The 20,261-nt window shown below is 52.0% G+C and overlaps 1 protein-coding gene across 1 annotated transcript; it reads left to right on the top strand.

Annotated features, from left to right (window-relative positions):
* Positions 1-11,549: 11,549 nt before the first annotated feature.
* Positions 11,550-19,405, top strand: TMEM268 (transmembrane protein 268; the record flags this gene model as incomplete). The annotated part of the gene is made up of 8 exons (XM_084272472.1): positions 11,550-11,655; positions 12,747-12,856; positions 13,180-13,287; positions 14,452-14,601; positions 15,688-15,798; positions 17,047-17,127; positions 18,129-18,314; positions 19,089-19,405. The coding sequence occupies 8 exons, from the start codon at positions 11,550-11,552 to the stop codon at positions 19,266-19,268; spliced, it is 1,032 nt and encodes a 343-aa protein (XP_084128598.1). The 3' UTR covers positions 19,269-19,405.
* Positions 19,406-20,261: the final 856 nt, after the last annotated feature.

The following is a 20,261-nucleotide window of genomic DNA, read 5'->3' as shown; positions in this document are numbered from 1 at the left end:
TAACTCTAAAGTCTCTTGTCAGTCTTGTTTCTGCTGACTTGTTCCAAGAACACTGGCAGGTCTGGCTGTGTTTCATGGGAGTCTGGAGCCTGAAGAACAAGTGTTGGTAACAGAAAGAGACCCAGGGAATGTCTGGAGGTCGCAGCAGGTGAGTTAAAAACCCATCGCAGGGCTCCTCCTCTTGGCTCCTGTCTGAGCTTTACCTGCCAGATCATTCCAAAAACCTCCAGGAACAAATGTTCTTGTGACCATTAGGGGAATTAAAGTGTTGCCAGTTCACTAGAATAGTCTGATAGCCAGGTGCTGCACAGCCATTGTCCTTCCTTTTGTCAAGTACTGGTCGCTGTCTGTTTATCCCAAGGTCACAGTGCGTCCTGCCGTACCTAGAATGGTGTGAAAGGAGCGCCTTGGGTTGTCTGTGCATTGCTCTCCAGCTCTTAAAAGTACACATGAATGCATCAAGGGGGTTGTGTTTCAGCTGCTGCTTCCTCACCCTCTCTCACCACTTGATTATCAGATGCAGCTTTGGTCTTTTATCAGGTTCCCTTTAAGACTCTTCAGAGAAGAGACCTCGATGAGCATGTACCCCAGGAGTCATGCGGTTGGGGATCTAAGGAAGAGACCTGATTGGTGCTGTTCCTTCCTTGGAGCATCCTGTATTTCCCCATACCCTCAGCATAGCATGGAAAAGTGTCTCAGCCCTCTAGAACTTGATTGTGGCTATGAGGGAGGAAAGTAAGGTGGATGAGAGTCACAAGAATGAATGCCAGCCTGCAGTCACACAGGGCCGTGAAGGAGTAGGCTGCTGGGGTGTCTCCTGGTGTCATATTTTACAGTAACACACTAGTTCTGAAAGGATCTTGTTAGGAATTCATGCTATTAAGTGGGTTGTAAAATTGAAACAAAAGCCTTCTGCAAAGTTACATGTGCCAGGCTGGGGAAAGAGCCAGGTCAGAATGAGGGGAACAGGATCAGAGCAGTTCTAATCAGTCTGGTCTAATGACTGGAGGGGTGCTGTGGCCTCATAAAAAGGCTGCAGCCATGCTAATTCTTGTGCTTTGGAGAGGAAACATTTCTTCCTGTTGAGAACAGGTGCTCAGACTCCAGTGTGAAACTCCTCCTGAAAGTCCTCCAAGCTCCAGGCTGTAATTAGCAATTTCATCCCATTTGTTTATCAGTAACAGACTGCTATGGTGTCTGGAATAAAATACAGTGTCTGCCCTGGTTTCTCCTGGTAGCTCATCAGTCTCCCTTTGCTAATGAGGACTTTGTGTCCATACTCTCTGCAAAGTTAAGAGGCAGGAGAAAAGGAAAAACCCTTTTCTGATTGTTTCCTCTTGGCAAAGGCAGTGTGAAGACTCTCCCTTTAGAACTGTGTGTTGCAAGAATGTAAGTTTTCTTACTGTAATATTTCCCTGAAACTTAACTCTTGGGAATTACCTGACTGTAACCTGGGACAGAAGGAACTCCTTCCTATTACTGCTCCCCAGGAAGTCTGGGGGACGTTTTGTTTGAGATTCTCATCTCACCCTGTTGTGATGCTGTCTGTGCCTAAGCCAGGCTGTGCCAGAAAAATCCTCTGCAGGGAGCAGTCTTACACTGACAGTGGTACAGAGCTGGACACGGCTTCTTGCCTCTGAAATCTGATTTTCTGGACTTTCTGCTGCAAGTTTTGATTCATCAGAGTGAAACTTGCCCCAGTGCTAGTACGAATCTGTGCCTGGAGTGTCGCTGCTGCTGACTTGCCTGCATCCTCCTGGGTACATGAGCCATGGCTTGTACCATGGGAAGGACCAGAAGCTGCTTTAAGCAGGTTGCTGCCTGATGCTGTTAATTCCCCTCTCACCACCAGCAGTGCTGCCCGGTTGTCAGCGCAGTCACAGTCGCTGTACAGGGGTAAGAAGTGGTCCCTTCTGTTTGTGCACTGTCAGGTGAGTGGGTGCTGCTGTTTGCTTCTCCCAGATAACACTGCAGGTGCTTTCCTGGGGTCAGCACAGGCAGGGTTGGATCTACTCAGTGTCATTTGGCTCCAGTCACATCCATGTTCATCAGGAAGGGTTTGTACTTGATTTGTGTGTAATTTCCTTTTGGTCACGATGTATTTAGAGTTGTAACACTTCACCTTTAGGGGTACTATTGAGGTGTGTCCTCTGTACAGCACACCTGATGGACAAAGGGCTTATTCACACCAGAATATGAGGGTCATCTGGACTGATGACCATGTGCTATGAGCTACAGTCAAGACCTGCATTTGTCTGCTTGAAGCTGGGGTTGAGTTTTCAAGGCACATCCGTTGACACAGCTCGCTCCCTGCTGAGCTTGTCAGCCTCTCCTTCTCATCACTCAGCATCCCAAAGGAGGGGAGGTCAGAGCCCCTGATCCCGCTCAGGTCTGCCACCTCTAATAATGCTTAGTATGGTTTTGGTCAGTTCAGAGCCAGTGTGGGTTTGACCTCCTGCACATTCCATAGAATCACAGGATCTTCCTGAGCTGGAAGGACCAAGCAGGACCATCGGGTCCAACTCCTGGCTCCACACAGGTCCAGCCATGTCAGCATGGCACTGAGAGCGTTGCCCAGATGACCTCAGCCCAGCTCGGCGCTGTGACCCCTTCCCTGGGGAGCCTGTACCAGTGCCTGACCCCCCTCAGTACAGATCCTCTTCCTGACACCCAGCCTAAACCTCCCCTGGTGCAGCTTCACACTGTTCCCTTGGGTTCTATCCCTGGTCCCCAAAGAGGAGATCAGCACCTGCCCCTTTGCTTCCCCTCATCAGGAAGCCACAGACCCCCATGAGGTCTCCCCTCAACCTCCTCTTCTCCAGGCTGAGCAACCCCAGGGCCTTCAGCCTCTCCTCATAAGCCTTCCCCTCCAGACCCTTCTCCATCTTCACTGCCCTCCTCTGGATGCTCTGGTAGTTTTCTGTCCCTCTTGCCCTGTGGTGCCCAAACCTGCAGCCAGGGCTCAAGCTGCAGCAGTTCAATGGAAGAGCATGAGAGAAAGGTGTAGTGAACAGGAGGGATGATGGGTGAGGTGCCTCCCCAGTCATTCACAGCTTGGGTGATCCCAGGAGGGAGGCAGCACTGCAGGGGGGTCTCATGAGAGTGGAGCAGAGGGGCAGAATTGCTGGTCCCACTGCTGGGGATACAGCCCAGGTTGTGTTTGGCTTTCTGACTGCACATTGCTGGGTCATGCTGAGCTGCTGGGCACCTTGATCTAGTTGAAGGTGTCCCTGCTTACTGTTGGGGGGATCAGACTAGATGGCCCTTGAAGGTCCCTTCCAACCTACTGCATTCTATGATTCTTCTCCACCAACACTCCTAAGCCCTTCTCTGCAGGGCTGCTCTCAGTCCCTTCGTCCCCCAGCCTGTACTGGTACCAGGGACCTGCCCTGACCCACTGCAGGACCTTGACCTTGTTGAACTTCACATGGTTCACATGGTCCCACCTCTCCAGCCTGTACAGGTTAAAGAGCTCCGGTCCCAATCCCAACCCAGAGGAACAGCACTCATCCCTGCTCTCCACAGCTGTAGCTGTGTGAAAGGAACAGTGATCTTCTTCCTTCTCTCTGCCTCTGAAACCTGCTCATTTTTCTCTTTTGTCTCTATTTTCCTCATCTGGAATCTCCTTCCCTTTTACCTGACATCCCTACTTCTTGTGCTAATGCATAGTAAGAAAGACAAGCCTGGAACCCACAGAGCCCAGCTGAGTATTGCAAGTAAAAAGGGTTGTGGAGAACCCTCAAGATCAAGGTTTTGTTGTTAAAGTTCCCCAAACTAGTGCAAGAAAGGAGCACAGTGTCATCTTTCTCTGAGGTTGAAAGGAGACAGCGCTAATTTCATGCAGAGAAGATCGTATCTCAGGCTGGCACAGGAGCAGAAAATAAATAGGTATTAAATTACATTTGGCTGTCTCAAAATAATCTAATAAAGCATCTGCTGGATCGATAGCTGAATCGTTAGCTGAGGCACATAGCAAGCTTTCCCTCTCTCTTAATTTGAGATGCAAGGAAGAGGTTTTACATTACCATAATAAAAAGAATAATACTTCAAGGCTTTGTCGGAAAAAGGCTGAAGGAGGGGGGGAGGAAACCCCCCAAGAACCACACTTTATGCCTTAAGCAAGTGTCATTTTTCATTTGAAACGTGTAATTGAGGGAGATTGTGAAATGAAGGTTTTGTGTTTAATGACTGTCAGTCTGTCAGCGTCGCTGAGTTGTTTGACCAAAGAAAAAAAAAACCCAACCCAGAGACTGTGAAGAAAACTTGGTGTGCAGGAAGAGGGAGGGCAAGGCAAGGCTTTCAACAGCTTTGTTCTCCTAATTAAGGCTCAGCGGGGGAAAAAAGAGGAATAGGAACAGTTATCCACTGAAAATGCAGCTTCATCAAAAGCAAATGAGCTCTGTCTGTGCTGGCTGCTGCTCGCTGCTGCTGTGGGTACAGCCACAAACAAGGCTTAGGTAGGGAGAAACCACAGTCGCTGCAAATAAAGTAGGGATAAGAGTCCTGGGGTATCAGCCTTTTAAATGTGCATCCAATGAGGCCATAAAATATGGTCTTGGGGGTCTAGAAAGGGCCTGCTGAGGAGGAGACATCTCAGTGGGACTTGATGTAGTGAAAGGTGATCTAAGAGATTCTATTGAGGGCATGACAAGGGGTGAGGTTATCCCAGAGGACAGGAGGTATTGGTGGTTATTGTCCTTCTGGGAAAGCACTTCAGATGCAGATGGTTTTTTCCTGGAATCAGGTTCCCTGTAATATATTCATTAATGCAGCGTAATGGAATAGGGAGTACAGAGTTAAATGTCCAGGGCACCGAGCTGGGAAAGGATACAAATGGCACAGAGGACTGGATTACAACTCAAAATCATCTTGACAAATGGGAGAAATGGTCTGAGACCAGTGAGACTCCCTGAAGAGAAGTGTAACACTGAACTAGGAGAGGTGAGATGGAACCCACAAAACCCAAGTGATCAAGAGCCAGCTGCAGAGATTGAGAAAACGGGGAGGGGGGGAACTGGCCTGGCTGCAGTGAGCATTGTTAGAATGAAGTCAGAGCTGTATAGCACAGTCATAGGTAGGATGGAGGTGAGAGACAGAGGTTGTTGAGCAGTAAGAAACTAAATGAGGGTCAATAAAAGCAAGTGTAGAGTCTTGCACCTGGGAAGGAGTAACCACTTGTACCAGTACAGGCTGGGGGTGAGCTGCTGGAGAGGAGCTCTGCAGAGAAGGACCTGGGGGTGCTGATGGGTGACCATGTGGCCATGAGCCAGCAGTGTGCCCTGGGGGCTGAGACAATGGAATCCTGGGGTGTATCAAGAGGAGTGTGGCCAGTAGGTCACAGGAGGGGATCCTCCCCCTCTGCTCTGCCCTGGTCAGGCCCCACCTGGAGTGTTGTGTCCAGTGCTGGGCTCCCTGGGATACAAAAGACAGGGATCTCCTGGAGAGAGTCCAGAGGAGGCTATGGAGATGATGAAGGGCCTGGAGCATCTCCCCTGTGAGGAAAGGCTGAGTGAACTGGGACTGTTCAGCCTGGAGAGAAGACGACTAAGGGGGAACCTTATTAATGTTTATCAACATCTTCAGTATGGGATGCAGGGGGAAATGGGCAGCCCCTTTTCAGTGTCTGTGGAGACAGGACAAGGGGCAATGGCTGCAAGTTGGAGCATAGGAAGTTCCACACCAACATGGGGAAGAACTTTTCCCCAGTTAGGGTGAGGGAGCCCTGGACAGGCTGCCCAGGGGGTGTGGAGTCTCCATCTCTGGAGAGATTCCAGCCCCGTCTGGACGCCGCCCTGTGCAATATGAGCTGGGGAGCTGCTTTGGCAGGGGGGTTGGACCCCATGAGCTCTCCAGGTCCCTTCCAACCCCTGGGATTCTGTGATTCTGTTCTCCTCATGGATGAGGTGAGGTCTGTGTGTCCTCTTTGGACACTAGTGTTGGAAGAGCTGAAAATAAACTGTTGAGTAGAGCATTGAAGGGCCTGGGGAGGTTCGGCAAAGGTGGCTCTGCGGGGGAGGGAAGGAGTTGTTTAGTCTCCATGGCAGGATGGAGAAATCTTGAAATGAATTAAGAGGTTGTTTAAAAGAGGCCAGAAGTTTAATTCTTCCCCAGACTCACTGAGGCTAGAAGTTATCACCCTCATTTGAAACGGGGAAGGTTCCACTGAGACGTGCTCTTTAGCGGGATGGCTCCAGCGTCGCCACCGCTTGAGCCCAGCCCTCTGTCCCCACGTCCTGGGGTTGTCTGGTTGGGTTTTGTCTCCCAACTGCTGCTGGCCCTGGCAGCTGGTTTCATTGTGTTGGAAGGGTGGGTGAGGTCCCATTTGGCAGGGGCAGGGGTGAAGGTGTCCCTCCCTCATGAGGGGGCTGCAGCAGGAGCTCATCACTTCACTGCTCAGCGAGGTGAGACCAGGGAGCAGAAACTGGGTGAAGAGCACGTGAAGGCTTTACGAATACCTCTGCCCTGGGTTGGGGTTAAGTCAGGACTTGCTTCTTCATAGATACCGGTGAACAAAGCTCAAGACAAACCTCAAGCTGCCTTAACATGTGTAAACCAAATCCCCAGGTCCCCAGCCACCCAGCATGAGTATACACGATGCTCCCTGGCACAGAGAAGTCCGAGTTCTCGTTCATCCGCATTTCGGCTTTTGGGAGATGTCTTTGCCCAACAGGGCCGGGTTCAGAGGGTCTCAGCTTGGTACCATGAAACAGAAGCACCTCCAGCCTGCACCAGGACCCTGCCAGCATCCTCTTTCTGCTTTGCAGTTAAACAGCTCCTTTGCACTCTCAACATTCAGAAAACTTGGATGATTTGGAGACTTTCAGAGACACTTTAAAAACTTCTAACCATTAAATAGCACATGCTCTTCTGCACCACTTCCAAGCAGCAAAACCAGGATTGCTTTAAACCGGAATTACCTTTTTATCTTCTTTTTAATCCCCCCCAACACCCCTCCCAAAGGAGCCAGATCAGCCCATGCACGCAGGTCTTGCCAAACAAGAAGCGCATGCTTTGCGCACTGTGGATAATTAGGTGCTTTCAAGTTTATTGCCCCCATGTTGTTTTGCCCCTGGCATTTTTTTTTGTAGGGAGCTGACAGGGCTCTTTCTAAGCACTTTGGTGATCATCATCATCATCATCTCCCTCTGTCAGGATCCTGTGTGGGCGAGAAGAGGAGGAAATGCAGCCAAAGCTTTTGATGAGGAGCGTTTGGAAGCGGACCTAAAGCTTTGCAGGGCCCTGTCTTGGGTGGGGATTTGAGCTGGGCCTGAAGCTAGTGACAACAGCAAGAAGTTTTACATGATTTTTCCCAATACCTGGGTGATGTTACTGTGTGAGCTGCCAGTTTCCAGTGTGTGGGTAAGTGGTTTGGAAGTCGGTTCTGCTCCCCATGCAGCCACGTGATGCCATGAGCAAGCTGCTCAGCAGTGTCTGGAGCTGCAGAAATCAGTCCTGGAGCATGTCTAGAGAAGGGCAATGAGGCTGGGGAAGGGGCTGGAGGGCAAATCCTATGAGGAGCAGCTGAGGGAGCTGGGGGTGTTCAGCCTGGAGAAGAGGAGGCTGAGGGGAGACCTTATCACCACCTACACTGACCTGACAGGAGGGTGCAGAGAGGTGGGCGATGATCTCTTCAGCAAGGGAACAGGAGATGGGACAAGGGGAAATGGCCTCAAGCTGCCCCAGGGCAGGGTCAGCTCAGATGTGAGGGAAAAGTTCTTCCTTGAAAGAGTTGTGGGGCTGTGGCAGAGGCTGCCCAGGGAGGGGCTGAGTCCCTGCCTCTGAGTGTGTTTAAAAAAAGAGATATAGTTCAGCATAGGACAGGAACAGTTGGACTTCATGATCTTAAAGGTCTTTTCTGACCTTGGGATTCTGTGATCCATCCCTCCCAGAGAAGAACATGATTTTCTCCCTGAAGGGTACCCAGGCACTGCAACACAGCTTGAGTTTTTTTTTCCTTTTTATATTAAACTATTCACCAAGACTACCAGTCACCAAGATACTTGATCCACCCTGTTCCCAGCCTCTGTGGATCCTCTAGCATTTGTGAAACCACGTGAACCCAGGCTGAGGAGCTGTCTCTCAGTGTTACCTCCTTGCAGGAAAGTGAGCACCTTCCCCAGCACATGGGGCTGCCCTGGGGGTCCTTCTGACCCTCTGTCTGAACCTACTGCTTTGCTTCTGAGCCCAGCAGCCGGGTAAGAAGCTCACACCCACCCTCAGTATCAGTGCAGCCCCCTGCTTAGGGGGTGTTACAGCCTCCCCCCCCCTTCCCACAGGTTATCCCCAGTGCTCTGTGCTTCAACATGACCTTTTGTCATACACAGCGACTCGTCCTCAGCCACGAGATCTTTGTTCAGCTCTTGTGATTTCTCCATCCATGCTTGGCTTTGATTAGTATTTTCATGGCAACGGGTCTGATGCAACTGTGGGATTTGTAGTTTGTGAGTCCTGCCTGGCTGACCGAGGAGGAGGAGCAGGAGGAGGAGGAGGAGAACCTTCTGTTTGTGCCACTCTTCAGCTCTTCACGACCTTTAGGCTCCAGCTCTTGGACCCCCACCTTGCAAAAGGTGAGCCTTAGTCCTCCAGCAGGATCTCCTCCCAAGGCTGAGCCTTGGGTGGGAAAGTGCTTCTGAGGAGCTCTTAGAGGGTTAAAGCCAGGGCTCGGCAGCGCGCCTCGGGAAGAGTCACATGTGCAAGGGAGATTTTGCAAGTTGGTGCTTGCAGCCCCGGGTAATGAGAAGGAGCGCGGGGGCGAAGGCTGCTTGCCTTGGGTGAGCTGTGCCTGGTTAGTCCCTGGTCCCTGGGAGACGCCGGGAAGAGAGGTACCTTCCCTGGCACGGGCTGGGGGGACTGGAGACCCCCCCCACCCGGCGGTGGGACAGCGCGGCGCCTGGGCAGGCAGTGGGACGATGGCAGATCCAGGGCGGTGAGGAGAAGGAGGAGGAGCAGGAGCAGGAAGAGGAGGGAGCTGAGCTGGCTCCCCAGGAGCAGGAGGTGAGCTGAAGCCGGTAAGCCTCTGCGGTCGCAGGAGGACTTGCAGAGTGCTTCCAGTGTGTCTCTGCTGATCAGCTAGGGCTTGGAGGCGCCCTAAAAAGAAGGACCATAGCCTGAAAGAGGCAAAGCCACCAGAGAAATGTTGGTATTGCATAAAGAACAAGAAGAGATGTAGAGAGACACAGAGCCCGGGGAGTGCAGGAGGAGAGAGGATGCTCTTTGTGTGAGCACAGGAGGAGGCAGAAGAAGATCTGGGGGGAGCCATCTCCAAAACCAGGCAGCTGTTCTGAAGTGAAACTAAACAGAGCCAAAAGAGCCTGCGCTGCACGGAGAGGTAAAAGCAAAACTGCTTTTGTGGGTGAGCCCGTCCCAGCTGGGGAAGGCGGTTTCCTTCCTGCAGCCCCCAGACGTGGTGGGGAAGGCTGAGCTACCCTGACCCTGCCGCACCCATCGCCCCACACCTCCTGGGGTCTGCTCTCCAGGGACTCAAAGTCCTCAGTGTCTAAGCCAGGGAGCCTTGGTTCATCTCTCCTGTAATGCGATAGCAGCAACAACAGGGTGGTAGGTTTCCATCAGGTTTTCCTTTCATTTCCTCTGCCTTTTCACTCTCTGCTCTGCCACTGTTTTGTGCAGGTTCTTCTGTCCTGTGTTTTCACTCTCCCTCCTGTTTGATGCCAACCTCAGGGGATTGAAGGGGAAAGGGGTGAGAAAATTCCCTGTCGGAATCCAGCTCTCAGTGCTGGGAGACACGATCTGGAACACGTGCCGGTGGAAACAGCACTGGAGCGTGCAGCAGAATCGCCCCTCACTGGGACTGGTGAAGGGCAGGTGCTGTGCCTGTCCTGTGTGCACACACCTCACACCTCAGTGTGTACCTTAAGAAGGACATTGAGGTCCTCAAGTGTGTCCAGAGAAGGGCAATGAGACTGGGGAAGGGGCTGGAGGGCAAATCCTATGAGGAGTGGCTGAGGGAGTTGGGGGTGTTCAGCCTGGAGAAGAGGAGGCAGAGGGGAGACCTTATCACCACCTACACTGACCTGCCAGGAGGGTGCAGAGAGGTGGGTGATGGTCTCTTCAGCCAGGGAACAGGAGATGGGACAGGGGGAAATGGCCTCAAGCTGCCCCAGGGCAGGGTCAGAGCAGATGTGAGGGAAAAGTTCTTCGCTGGCAGAGTTGTGGGGCTGTGGCACAGGCTGCCCAGGGAGGGGCTGAGTCACCCACCTGGATATGTTTTACAGATGGGTAGATGAGGTGCTCAGGGGTATGGTTTAGCACAGGACAGGAACAGTTGGACTCCATGATATTAAAGGTCTTTTCCAACTGTGTGATTCTGTGGCTTGATTCCTTTAAGTGTCAGTTTCCAGCCTTCCACGGGTTTTTTCTGCAACCAGAAGAGCTTCTGGTGTTGTTTCTCTTGCCTCAATTTCCTTTCTGATGGTCCTCTCCTGGCTTTGTGCAAGGGGGTAATTGCAGCATCGACCATCAGCCAAAAAACTAAAGCAATCCTCTTTGTGAGGAAAGCAGATGAGCTCCCCATGGGACCTGAAGCCCAGGAGACAGCAACAGGCTCCTGGTGCCAAAGCAGGAGCGGAGCTTATCAAATACAGGACAGGTTTGGAGGCTGAAGAGTAAACTCAGAGTCTTTCAAGCATTTGCTTTAATAACCACCCACAGATCCCAGCAGTTGGTGAGAGACCTACGTCAGCAGCAAACCCGTGGGCACGCTGCCTGGCGCGGGGACGTGGCTGGCACTGCTGGTGGCGGAGAGGAGAGGGGACCTGAAAGGCTTTGCTGGTGCTGGGTGAGAGAGAGAGCTCTGCTCACCTCTGCCTGGGGTGGATGCGTTCTCCTTCCTTATCTGCACGGCTTCCTTCGAGCGGTGGGGAGTTGTCATCCACCTCATCACCGAGTTATCCACCGCCTCACTGAGTTATCCACCACGTCACCATGGCTCCCAGGGAAGAGCGTTTACACTTGGCTCTGGAGTAAAGTGCCTGCTGGAAGCAATGGTGAAAAGCCTGTTGGCTTTGTGAGGAGAAACCCTGCCTCGTTCCTTGGCTAATCATTGACAAAATATGACTATTTAAGGCTGCAGGGATAATTGATGGGATATTTAAGGATAACTTGCCCACCTGTTAAAAAACAAAAAGAAAGAAAAAGTAATTTCAGCAAAAGGGGCTCCTGTGTGTCCTGCAGTCACAGCTGGCTCTCAGGGATGTGGTAACACCTACAGCCAGTAGGGTCCAGATAGCAGGGTATGCCCAGGCGGTCTGTGCTCTCTGTTTGCTGCCTCTGCAAAAATTTGGGGTTTCTTTTCCTCTTTTCAGGGCTCGAACATGTCTCCTCCTTGCTGGTGGAAAGCAAGATCTCCAGGAAGCTGTCTGTGGGAGTGCGAATGAAGGTTTCACAATCTGGTCCCCGAGGAGGAGCTCAAGCCTGCTGCCTGCTGCTGCGGGGCTGAATCAGGGCTTCGTGGCAGGGACAGATAAGGCAGATAGAGAAGCACTGAATTTCTGACCACACTGCATTGTCCCTCAAGGAGAGGCACCTTCAGCATGGCCCATAAAAGCCAAGCTGGTGGAACGGAGAAAAATGGGTCGTTCCCCTCCATCCTCTACTGTAGGAGTGATTTAAAGGAAGGATCCCTGCAGTGGGTAAAAGGTAAGTGAGCAGCTCCTGGGTGAGGAGCAGGGAGGCAGCACCGAATGCAGCAACCTGAAAAATAACCCCAGGTGGATGTTTCAAAGATGCTCCTTGGCAGCACCTCACCTGTAAAAATAACTAAACATCAAGGTGTGTTTTGGGCAGCACAGCTGTCCAGGAGAGCCCCCAGAAGGCAGTGTCAGGAGGAGCAGCCCTGGGACTGACCCCAGATCTTTAAGGGGGAAGGAAAGCTGGGTGCAGTGCCTCAGTGAAACAGGATCTCATCTGAGCACGTCACTTCCTTAGACACAAGCTCTTCCTCTTGATGTAGCACAGCTTGGGCAAAGTCGAGGTGAATGTGAAACAGGATGCCTGGAGATCACAGCTCTGCTGTGCTGCTCCAAGACTGGTCTATCTCAGCTCTGAGCAGCTGTCTCTTCTAATCTAGGGCAGGCTCTCCTCACGCTTTCTGGGCTCCTGACTGCAACCTGAGTCTGCAGATTACATCTGTGGTCCCAGCCCTGGCTGAAACTGGGAAGCTGAGAGCCTTGAGCAGAGCCACGCTGCCCAGGAGCACTGTGAGACCTGGGACCTGGACGCTGAAGGACCTATGGAGCTCATGCTCCAAGGCAGCCCTGCCACATCCCAGACAATGTGATTATTGGAAAGCACCTTGATTTGATTGCCTAAGCTGCTTCTCGTAGTGGGTGGGGTGTGTCAGCGATGGGAGATCTCTCTAAGAAGCAGACATCCTTAGGAACACCCAGCAGTTTGAGCCCATCATCCTTTCAGATAGGGATCAGTGAGGCAAGACATTATCTTGCTGAAGATCAGAGCATTATGCTACCTCTGACTGCTTGATCCTGGAATGCCTTTGGGATTTCCTTCCTCTTTGTAGGGTGTTTCCTTACAGGGGACATCAGGCCCCTGTGCTGCTTCCAGAGCTCTTTGTGATGTTCTTAGAAATATCCAAGGGGGAATTCTGGGTCCGTTTAAAACACGTAGATCTGGTCTCAATGTGGTCTGTGTTCCTCAGGCTTCCTTTTGCCACATGCTCCTTAACTGCTGGGAGGAAAACCTGTGCTGATGTCTCCTCCCTGCTCTTGCAGAACCCCTCAATGGCCAGGTGCTCATGGTGCTCAGCATGGACAACAACTGCTCGGCCACCTCCTTTGACATGGACCTTTGTGCAGAGAAACTGAAGTCCCTTGGGGTTCAGGTAATCTCCTCACGTGATCTCCCCTGGGGACCCCATTGGGGTGAGTGCTGGAGGGGTTCACATCATTTCACCCACGTCATGCTCAGCTTCAGTCTCTTGCCCATGGACTGCAAGTCAGCTGCAGTGGCCTTGGCTCACACCTCCTTAAGAAACCCACTTACCATAGGCTTGAGAGAATTGCTTCAAAGTCACTCTGATGGGGTGGAGTGTCCCTGGGACAATCTGTCATCTTTTTTTTTGTGATGAAAGATGCTAAAAAGGCAGTTTTCTCTTTTCATGGAAACCAGTGGGTGGACCTAGTTTGCTGTTTCCTCCCTGAGCAGGTGGCAGCGGATCAGTGGAGAAGGTTAATCCAGGATGCTGTCCTGAAGCCTGAAGTGAGGCGGTACATGTTCTACAACTCCAGGGCGTTCCAGATAGCTATTGCTGTGGTAAGGACGGTGGGATTTCTCACAGACATGCACCCACTGAGATGCATCAAGACCTGGGGTTCCTGTGCCTGGGGAGAGGGGTTGGAGTGGGGAGGAGATACTGAGTTTCAGCATCCTTGTGGGGTCCTTAGGAAACCTCAGTCCACAGGATTTCTGTAGGTGGAGAGCAAGGCACCTTCTCCAACCTTGCTGGTAGTCCCAGCGACGTGGGCTGTCCGTGGCTGGATAATCAGTGTATGCTGAGGTAGCAGTGCCTATATCAGACTTTTCTTTTTCAATTTCATTTAAAAAATCTGTAGATATTCTGGTCCTGATGCTAATTTAGACCAATGGGCCAGTCAGCTTTGGTTACAGAGGTGATTGTCTAGTCTTGCTTGTCATCTTTTGGTGGGAGAAGCTCCTCCAGAGACCCCAACCATTAGCAAGGCTCATACTTTGCAGCGCGCTGAGGGTGTGATAAAATCTGACTTCTCTTAGTTGCCCTTATCTTTTTGGATAGCCATTGTACAAGTCTTCTCCTTCCACTGACACCGTGGGAATCGGTGCTCGGTGCTTTGAGGTGTTTGGTGCCAGTGAGTTATACTCTTGCAAGGTGAGGCTGTGACATGCTGTGCTGTATTTGCTTCTAGGCAGCCTCCTGCCCAAATGTGTGTGGTCTGAAATAAAGGGCAAATTAATTCTGTTCTGCCTGTCTTTCTGCCAAGGCCAAGTTGGTCAGCCCTTAGCGTAGTCCTTGAGCACGGTGTCAGAGACCGTGGTTTGAGTGTTACTGTAACTGAGGACTCTGAGCACAGGAGCCTTCTGAATACAGGGACTGTTACAGGCATTATCAGTATGCCTCAGTGAGTGCATTTCTTATCTAAATGGAGAACTCGGTTGAAACCCTTCCTAGGTATGAGTCACCATTAGTAATTCACACTCTGTCTTCAGTAATCTTTTACAATAAACTATCCTCTGCTCCTTCTAGTCCTTTATTTATTATCACAAAGGGATTTTGTCCTTTCTCACCCTCTGAAAAATCTCCTGTGACTTAATTTATAGTGAGGGAAGAAGATTTCTCCCCATTCTCCCCTGCGAGAAGGGACCAGTAGCTCTCTTCTTCCTGTAGCTTTCCTCACCTTCATGGTTTTGTGATTCCCATCAGTCTCTCTGGGTTTTTTACAGGTTTTTTACATGTCTCTCTGGGCAAACATTTACTCCACGGTCCAGCTGTGTTCCTTCGGACGCTACTGGGAGGCCAGCGTGCTGGTGACCCTGGCTGCTGTCGCGGTCACCGTAGTGGTGATACTGGTTATCGATCGTCGCCAGAGGAAGGTAGGAGGAGGCTGCTTGTGTGCAGAGCACGGGGAGTGGGACTCCCTCCTGCCAAAGCCCTGGGACCCAGGTTGTGTCCTAGATGCATGCGAAGACCATAATTAATTTGGGGAGGAGGGAATATCTGTACAGCAGGGCTGGGGATCAGGTTCAGGCAAGGGATGTGACACAGCCAAGTCAGGTGTCGCAATGCCTGAAACGTGGGTGTTGGAGCCTGGCAGCCTGGCTCAAACTGCCTGTTGCTGGAGATAAACCCTTGCAGAGTGTGGCTCATGTTCCCACGACTGGGGGGAAGCCTTGGGGGCTCACTCCTCATGCCTGATGATGGTCCTTGCAATCTCAATCCCTGTAACCTCAGTGACTGCAATCTCAGTCCCTGCAATCTTAATCCTTACAATCTTAATCCTTACAATCTCAGTTCCTGCAGCCTTGGTCCCTGCAGCCTCAGTCCCTGCTATCTCGGTCCCTGCAATCTCAGCTGCCTGTTCCTATTAATAGCACTGTTTAGTTGTGTCTCTACAGCGCTCTGGAGTCATGGTCCAGGCCCCGACCACACCTGCCTGGCAGTAGGTCCAGAGCTAAAAAGGCAGCTCCTAACCCATAGAAGTTGGAATAAAATGATAAACCAGCGGTATCCTGGGCAGTAGCAGGTGACAGGGGGGTGATGTCAGCTGGAGAGGCAACCAGCCTGCAGCAGCCACTGCTCAGTATGGAAATTCCTGAGGAGTGACCTGAGGAACACTGGGAAGGCTTGATTCAAAATCCAGAGGGGTCTTTGCACTGGTTAGAGTGGATTTTGGAGCAAGCCTCTAACGACAGGCATGCAACAATTCTTCCAAGGGGAGACCTGGCACAGAGGTTTGGGAAAGGAGCCCATTGCTTGGGGACTGCTGGGGATGGGACAGAAAACATGATATACTGGAAGTCAGTTCCACTTCAGCCACCTTGTCTACAAGAGAAACAATCCTGCATGAGATGTCTGCACAGATATCAGGTGTTTGGGGTTACCCAGCTGCAGTGTGCAGCTTCAGGCTGGCCCAGCTTTAGCTGTAGAGCCTGTTAATTTTTTCTCCCATTCTTTAATAGATAAATATGAATACAGACGTGAGGCTGGCAGCTGTCAATGAAATCTTTATCAAACACAATTTAATTCTGGGGATCACAGATGTCCTGGATGGGCCACACAACATCCTACAAGTATCCTTTCAATAGAGAATTGCTTGTGTCCTACTAATGGGAAGCTAATGATGTGGAGGTATTTATTGGTGTTATGATCCAGGAGGATTGCCAGGATTTGTTTTTCCTCCTGTGGGATGCCAGGAGGGACTGGGTATCTCTTCTTTCCCTATTAGTGGGGACCAAGATATGTGGAAATAATGAGTCTGAAAGATTGAAGTGGGCTTAGTCCTTTGGGCAGACAATTACTCCTGTAAGTGTATTGTACTTAGAGGACAGGGATGATTCTTGTTATGAGCAGAGTGACAACAATGGGCCTGTGGGGGGAAAAAAACCCAAACAAACCACCAGTCTCCATCCCTGGGCTCATTTCCTGCTTTTCAGAGATACCTCTTCTGGACTAGACAAAGGGGAAAGAAGAGAGTTTAAAACTGCATGGAAGTGTTAATGGAAGGGGAGAGAGGTGGTCTCCAGGATTTGTTGGTGGAGCCCTGCTCCCCCCACTCCCTGGAGATGTAGAGAGGCATGAAGTACAAAAGCAGAGGGAAACAAGGCTGAAACAGGAGGTCAGACGAGGGGGCAGGGGCAGTGGCAGGAGGGCTGGCAGGGGTGAAGTCATGCAGAATGAGGAGGAAACACTTCAGAACCAGATTTACACGTTTCTTTAGACCAGTGGAGTTTTGCACCTCAGCAAGTGAGGTCTGATGTACCTTTACTTCCGTGTCCCAGAGCTGCCTGAGAGCACAAAGTAACCCAAGGATTCATGCTTTCCACCTGCTCCTGTGCCAGGTCTGGTTTGACCCTCTATCTTTTACGCTGCTTGTTCTGCAGACAAGCACCAAGTACTGCACTGTACTGTAAAACATAAATGGAATTAATTCCTAGAAACAAAGGAAGGCAAGCAGGGAGGAGTCTAGGGGAGCTAAGTCAGTGTGACCCACCAGTCAATTCTGATGTAGGGCCACTGAGATGATGGGAAATGGCCCAGTTTTTCCTCCTCAGGCTTCAGGAGGTGTTTGAGGAAGGCTGGTAATGCCCCCCTTCCCTGCCACCCCTCTTCTCTCCCCCATTTATTTGAGGTTTTGTCTTCGCCCAGACCCTCTTGGCTTAAAGTTAGCCCTGAGGTGTGTTAGTTGTTCCTGACTGTGTCCTGAGCATCCCATAGGCACCAGCTGCCTTTGCTGGACTGTACTGTGACCTGCATGGAGACTGCAGGGCTGCAGAGGGGCAACCATGGAAAGACCCCTTCCTTAACCCTGCCCCTCCCAGCTGTGGTTCGTGCACTTCAGCCCAGAGCGCTGCCTCCAGGCCCTGTCAGCCCACATCACCGACCTGCAGAGGACACGAGAGGTGAGTGACACAGCCCCAGCTCCTGCGGTGACACCTGCGTGTCCCCCCTGGTGACCTGGCTTTGGTGGGATTGGAGGTGGGAGAGGAGAACTGAGAGTTTGAATGTCCTCCTGGACATCTCCTGTTGTGAACTGGGAACTGGACAGACTGGGAGGTGGGTAAACGGCGTCTGTCGGTGCCCAGTTCATTAGGCCCTGCGGTACGTGCATATCTGGATAATTAATCATGCGGCTTTAATAAAGGAAAGCCAGCAAGAATCAAGGGCAAACTCTGAAATCATGTGTCACAACTGAAAATAGCTGAACACCTTGACCTGTCCTCCTGAAGGAAATGGATAGCCTGAGGCCTGGGTAAACATGATGCTGGGTGAACTGCAGCAAACTGCGTCCTCTCCGCCTGCAGAATATGTCTCCATCTAGGAGGGTGTGTAACGCACCAACACGGTGCTGCCCTGCTCCAAACTGCCCCCACAGCTATGGGGTGAGGCACAAGGGGGTACAGCCCTCCAAAAGTCTCAAGGCTGCTCATCTCCCTGGACAAACTGACAGACACGGGGCCAGGGGACAGACAGCTACCCACTGATTCATGTGTTGGCTGATGGTTTTTAAAGACAAGGCACAAGAGACAGATGGGGACCTTATTAATGTTGATAAATATCTTCAGTATGGGATGCAGGGGGAAATGGGCAGCCCCTTTTCATTGTCTGTGGAGACAGGACAAGGGGCAATGGCTGCAAGTTGGAGCATAGGAAGTTCCCCACCAACATGGGGAAGAACTTTTCCCCAGTGAGGGTGAGGGAGCCCTGGGACAGGCTGCCCAGGGGGTGTGGAGTCTCCATCTCTGGAGAGATTCCAGCCCCGTCTGGACGCCGCCCTGTGCAATATGAGCTGGGGAGCTGCTTTGGCAGGGGGGTTGGACCCCATGAGTGTCCTTGAAAGGCTGTCCCCAGGACGACACTCCTGCCTGCCTGTGGACACCCCCAGAACCTCTTTCTCTTCCAGGTGGGCTTGCGGCACAGCCTGGACCAGCTCTGTGTGGTGATGGAGGCCGTGGTTCGGCCCGACCCGGGGACGGAGGAGGAGGCTTTGCATGAAGAGTCCCCTCTGCTCTCCAGTGGAGAGAACCTAAATAAAAAGCCTGTGACCTGCAACGAGCTGCTCCGCCTTGTCCCTGAGGGCCCACCAGAGGTAAGGAGAAATACCCCTCCCTGATGGACAGAGGTGCAGAATCGTCCCCCCCAGACACCTCACCTCCAAAACTCATTCCAGCAGCTGTCAGCCAGGGGGTTCACTTTGGTTTTCACCTGGGAGCCTGGAGGTCCACACACACCTTCCACAGCCCTTACTCTGCTGAGTAGTTAATGCTCACTGAGCAGATACATCTTCATCCTTGCAGAATTCATGGACTGGGCTGTTCCTTGCTGGTGACCAGGGGTCCCAATTTGGAAGACCCCCTTTCCCCAACACAGGGATCTGTGTCCGGGCTGGGGACGAGGCATGGCTATGCCCAGCCCTTGTCTCCTCCATACAGCATGCCTTCAAAGACGTGTGCCATGCTGAGCAACAAATGTGTCCTCATTCCTGCTCAGCAAGAAGCTTCAGAAGGGATGATTTTGATTTATTTTCCAGTTTTCCTCTCAGTGTTACTAAGCAAATTTGGTGCGGGTGACATCCCTGCAGATGGAAGCTCCCTGGCTGGCTACAGGCAGAAGGAAGCACCAGGAGGGAGTGACAGAGCAGGCAGGTCCCCAGGCATGTCCCCCCAGCCACCCACCAGTGTCACTGCCCTGTGGGGACAGCACTGCTGACCAGAAGGGGATCTGGGGCAGTTACATATGCTGCTGGCTCCTGTCCTGTTTCTTTCAGATCAGGCCAGTCCTTGAACGAGGAGCAAATGGTATTTAGTGTATCATCTGCTATTCCTGAAGGTAGATGCTCTGACACCTCTCCTGCCCGTTCCAGGTGATGGCCCAGCAGCTCCTGGTGATCTTCAGTGGATGCTACGTCCGGCTCCTGGTCACTGGCCGGCTCCCTCAGGCTGTGGCAGGGGGGCACCTGGAGCACAGCAGCGTGCCCTGTCTCTGCCAGTTCATCGAGACCACCGCGCTCAACACATGCCAGAGCTGGTTCATGGGCAGGTGACCCCCCCCCAGGGCTGGGAAACACTGACATAAAAGCTCTCCATAGCCAGCAGTGAGGAAGCCATGGGGCAGAGCAGAGCAATTGCTCGTCCTGGACTTAACCGGATGAACAAGTGGAAATGTGATGCTAATAAAACACACCAGACACTCGCCAGGAAGCTGCTTACCTTTAGACCTTTTGCCTGCCCTCTGGCTTGGTGTGAAGGAGCTGCTCTGGGAGTCAGAAAAAATCCAGGGACAGCCTGGAGCTCCCTTGGGACAACTTCCTACTGCTCTTACCCAGGGACCTTGGGGCGCTGCTGGGAATACCTGTGGGTGCCAGCCCCACGCCTTTGAAATGGAGCAGGTGGGGCTTTTTTAGTAGAAGGAAGACAGGGGAAAATCTGTGCTGTGAAGGGGATGTTTGCTCAGGAGCGTGTTTGTGTCATGTGGCTGAGGGTGACTGGGAGCTTTGTCCTGTGACACGCACAGACAGCATCTTGGCCAAAGACTTGGCAAACGCTTCGTTTCAGGCCCAGCTGGGGGTGGTGCTTGGTACCTGCCTCCCCTGGAAGCAGGGTAATGGGCATCTTGGTGATCCACAGGATGAGGCCTTAAAGGAGGCAGTGGGCATCCTGGAGCACGGCTTTTCTTAGACCCCCCTTTCTGCTGCATTTTGGGATGGGCTGATCTCTTTTGTTTATCTTTTCCCTTCAGTGGGTTTGGACACAGCACATGAGAGGAGCCAGTGGGGAGCAGGAGAGCTCTACAGTTGCCTGGGGTCCGTGAGGGAATGGGAGATGCTGTAAGCCTACAAGGGTCATGTGCTCCTGTGGTGCCCATGAGGTGCTGTACGGTCCAGGAGCCCCTGCCATTCTCCTCTGTCCCCAGAGCCAGGCATTTCCATGAAATTTAGGTGACTCTGTGCCCTGACCACCTAACCACACAGCTGTGTAGTGATAGCTGTCTTGGGAAGTGGCCATGATCAGCACAAACCATCCTCAGGCCTTTGTCT

Source organism: Gallinula chloropus (genome assembly GCF_964237585.1).
Source record: "Gallinula chloropus genome assembly, chromosome: 18".
Lineage (NCBI taxonomy): Eukaryota > Metazoa > Chordata > Aves > Gruiformes > Rallidae > Gallinula > Gallinula chloropus.
This window is presented reverse-complemented; position numbering and strand designations above follow the sequence as displayed.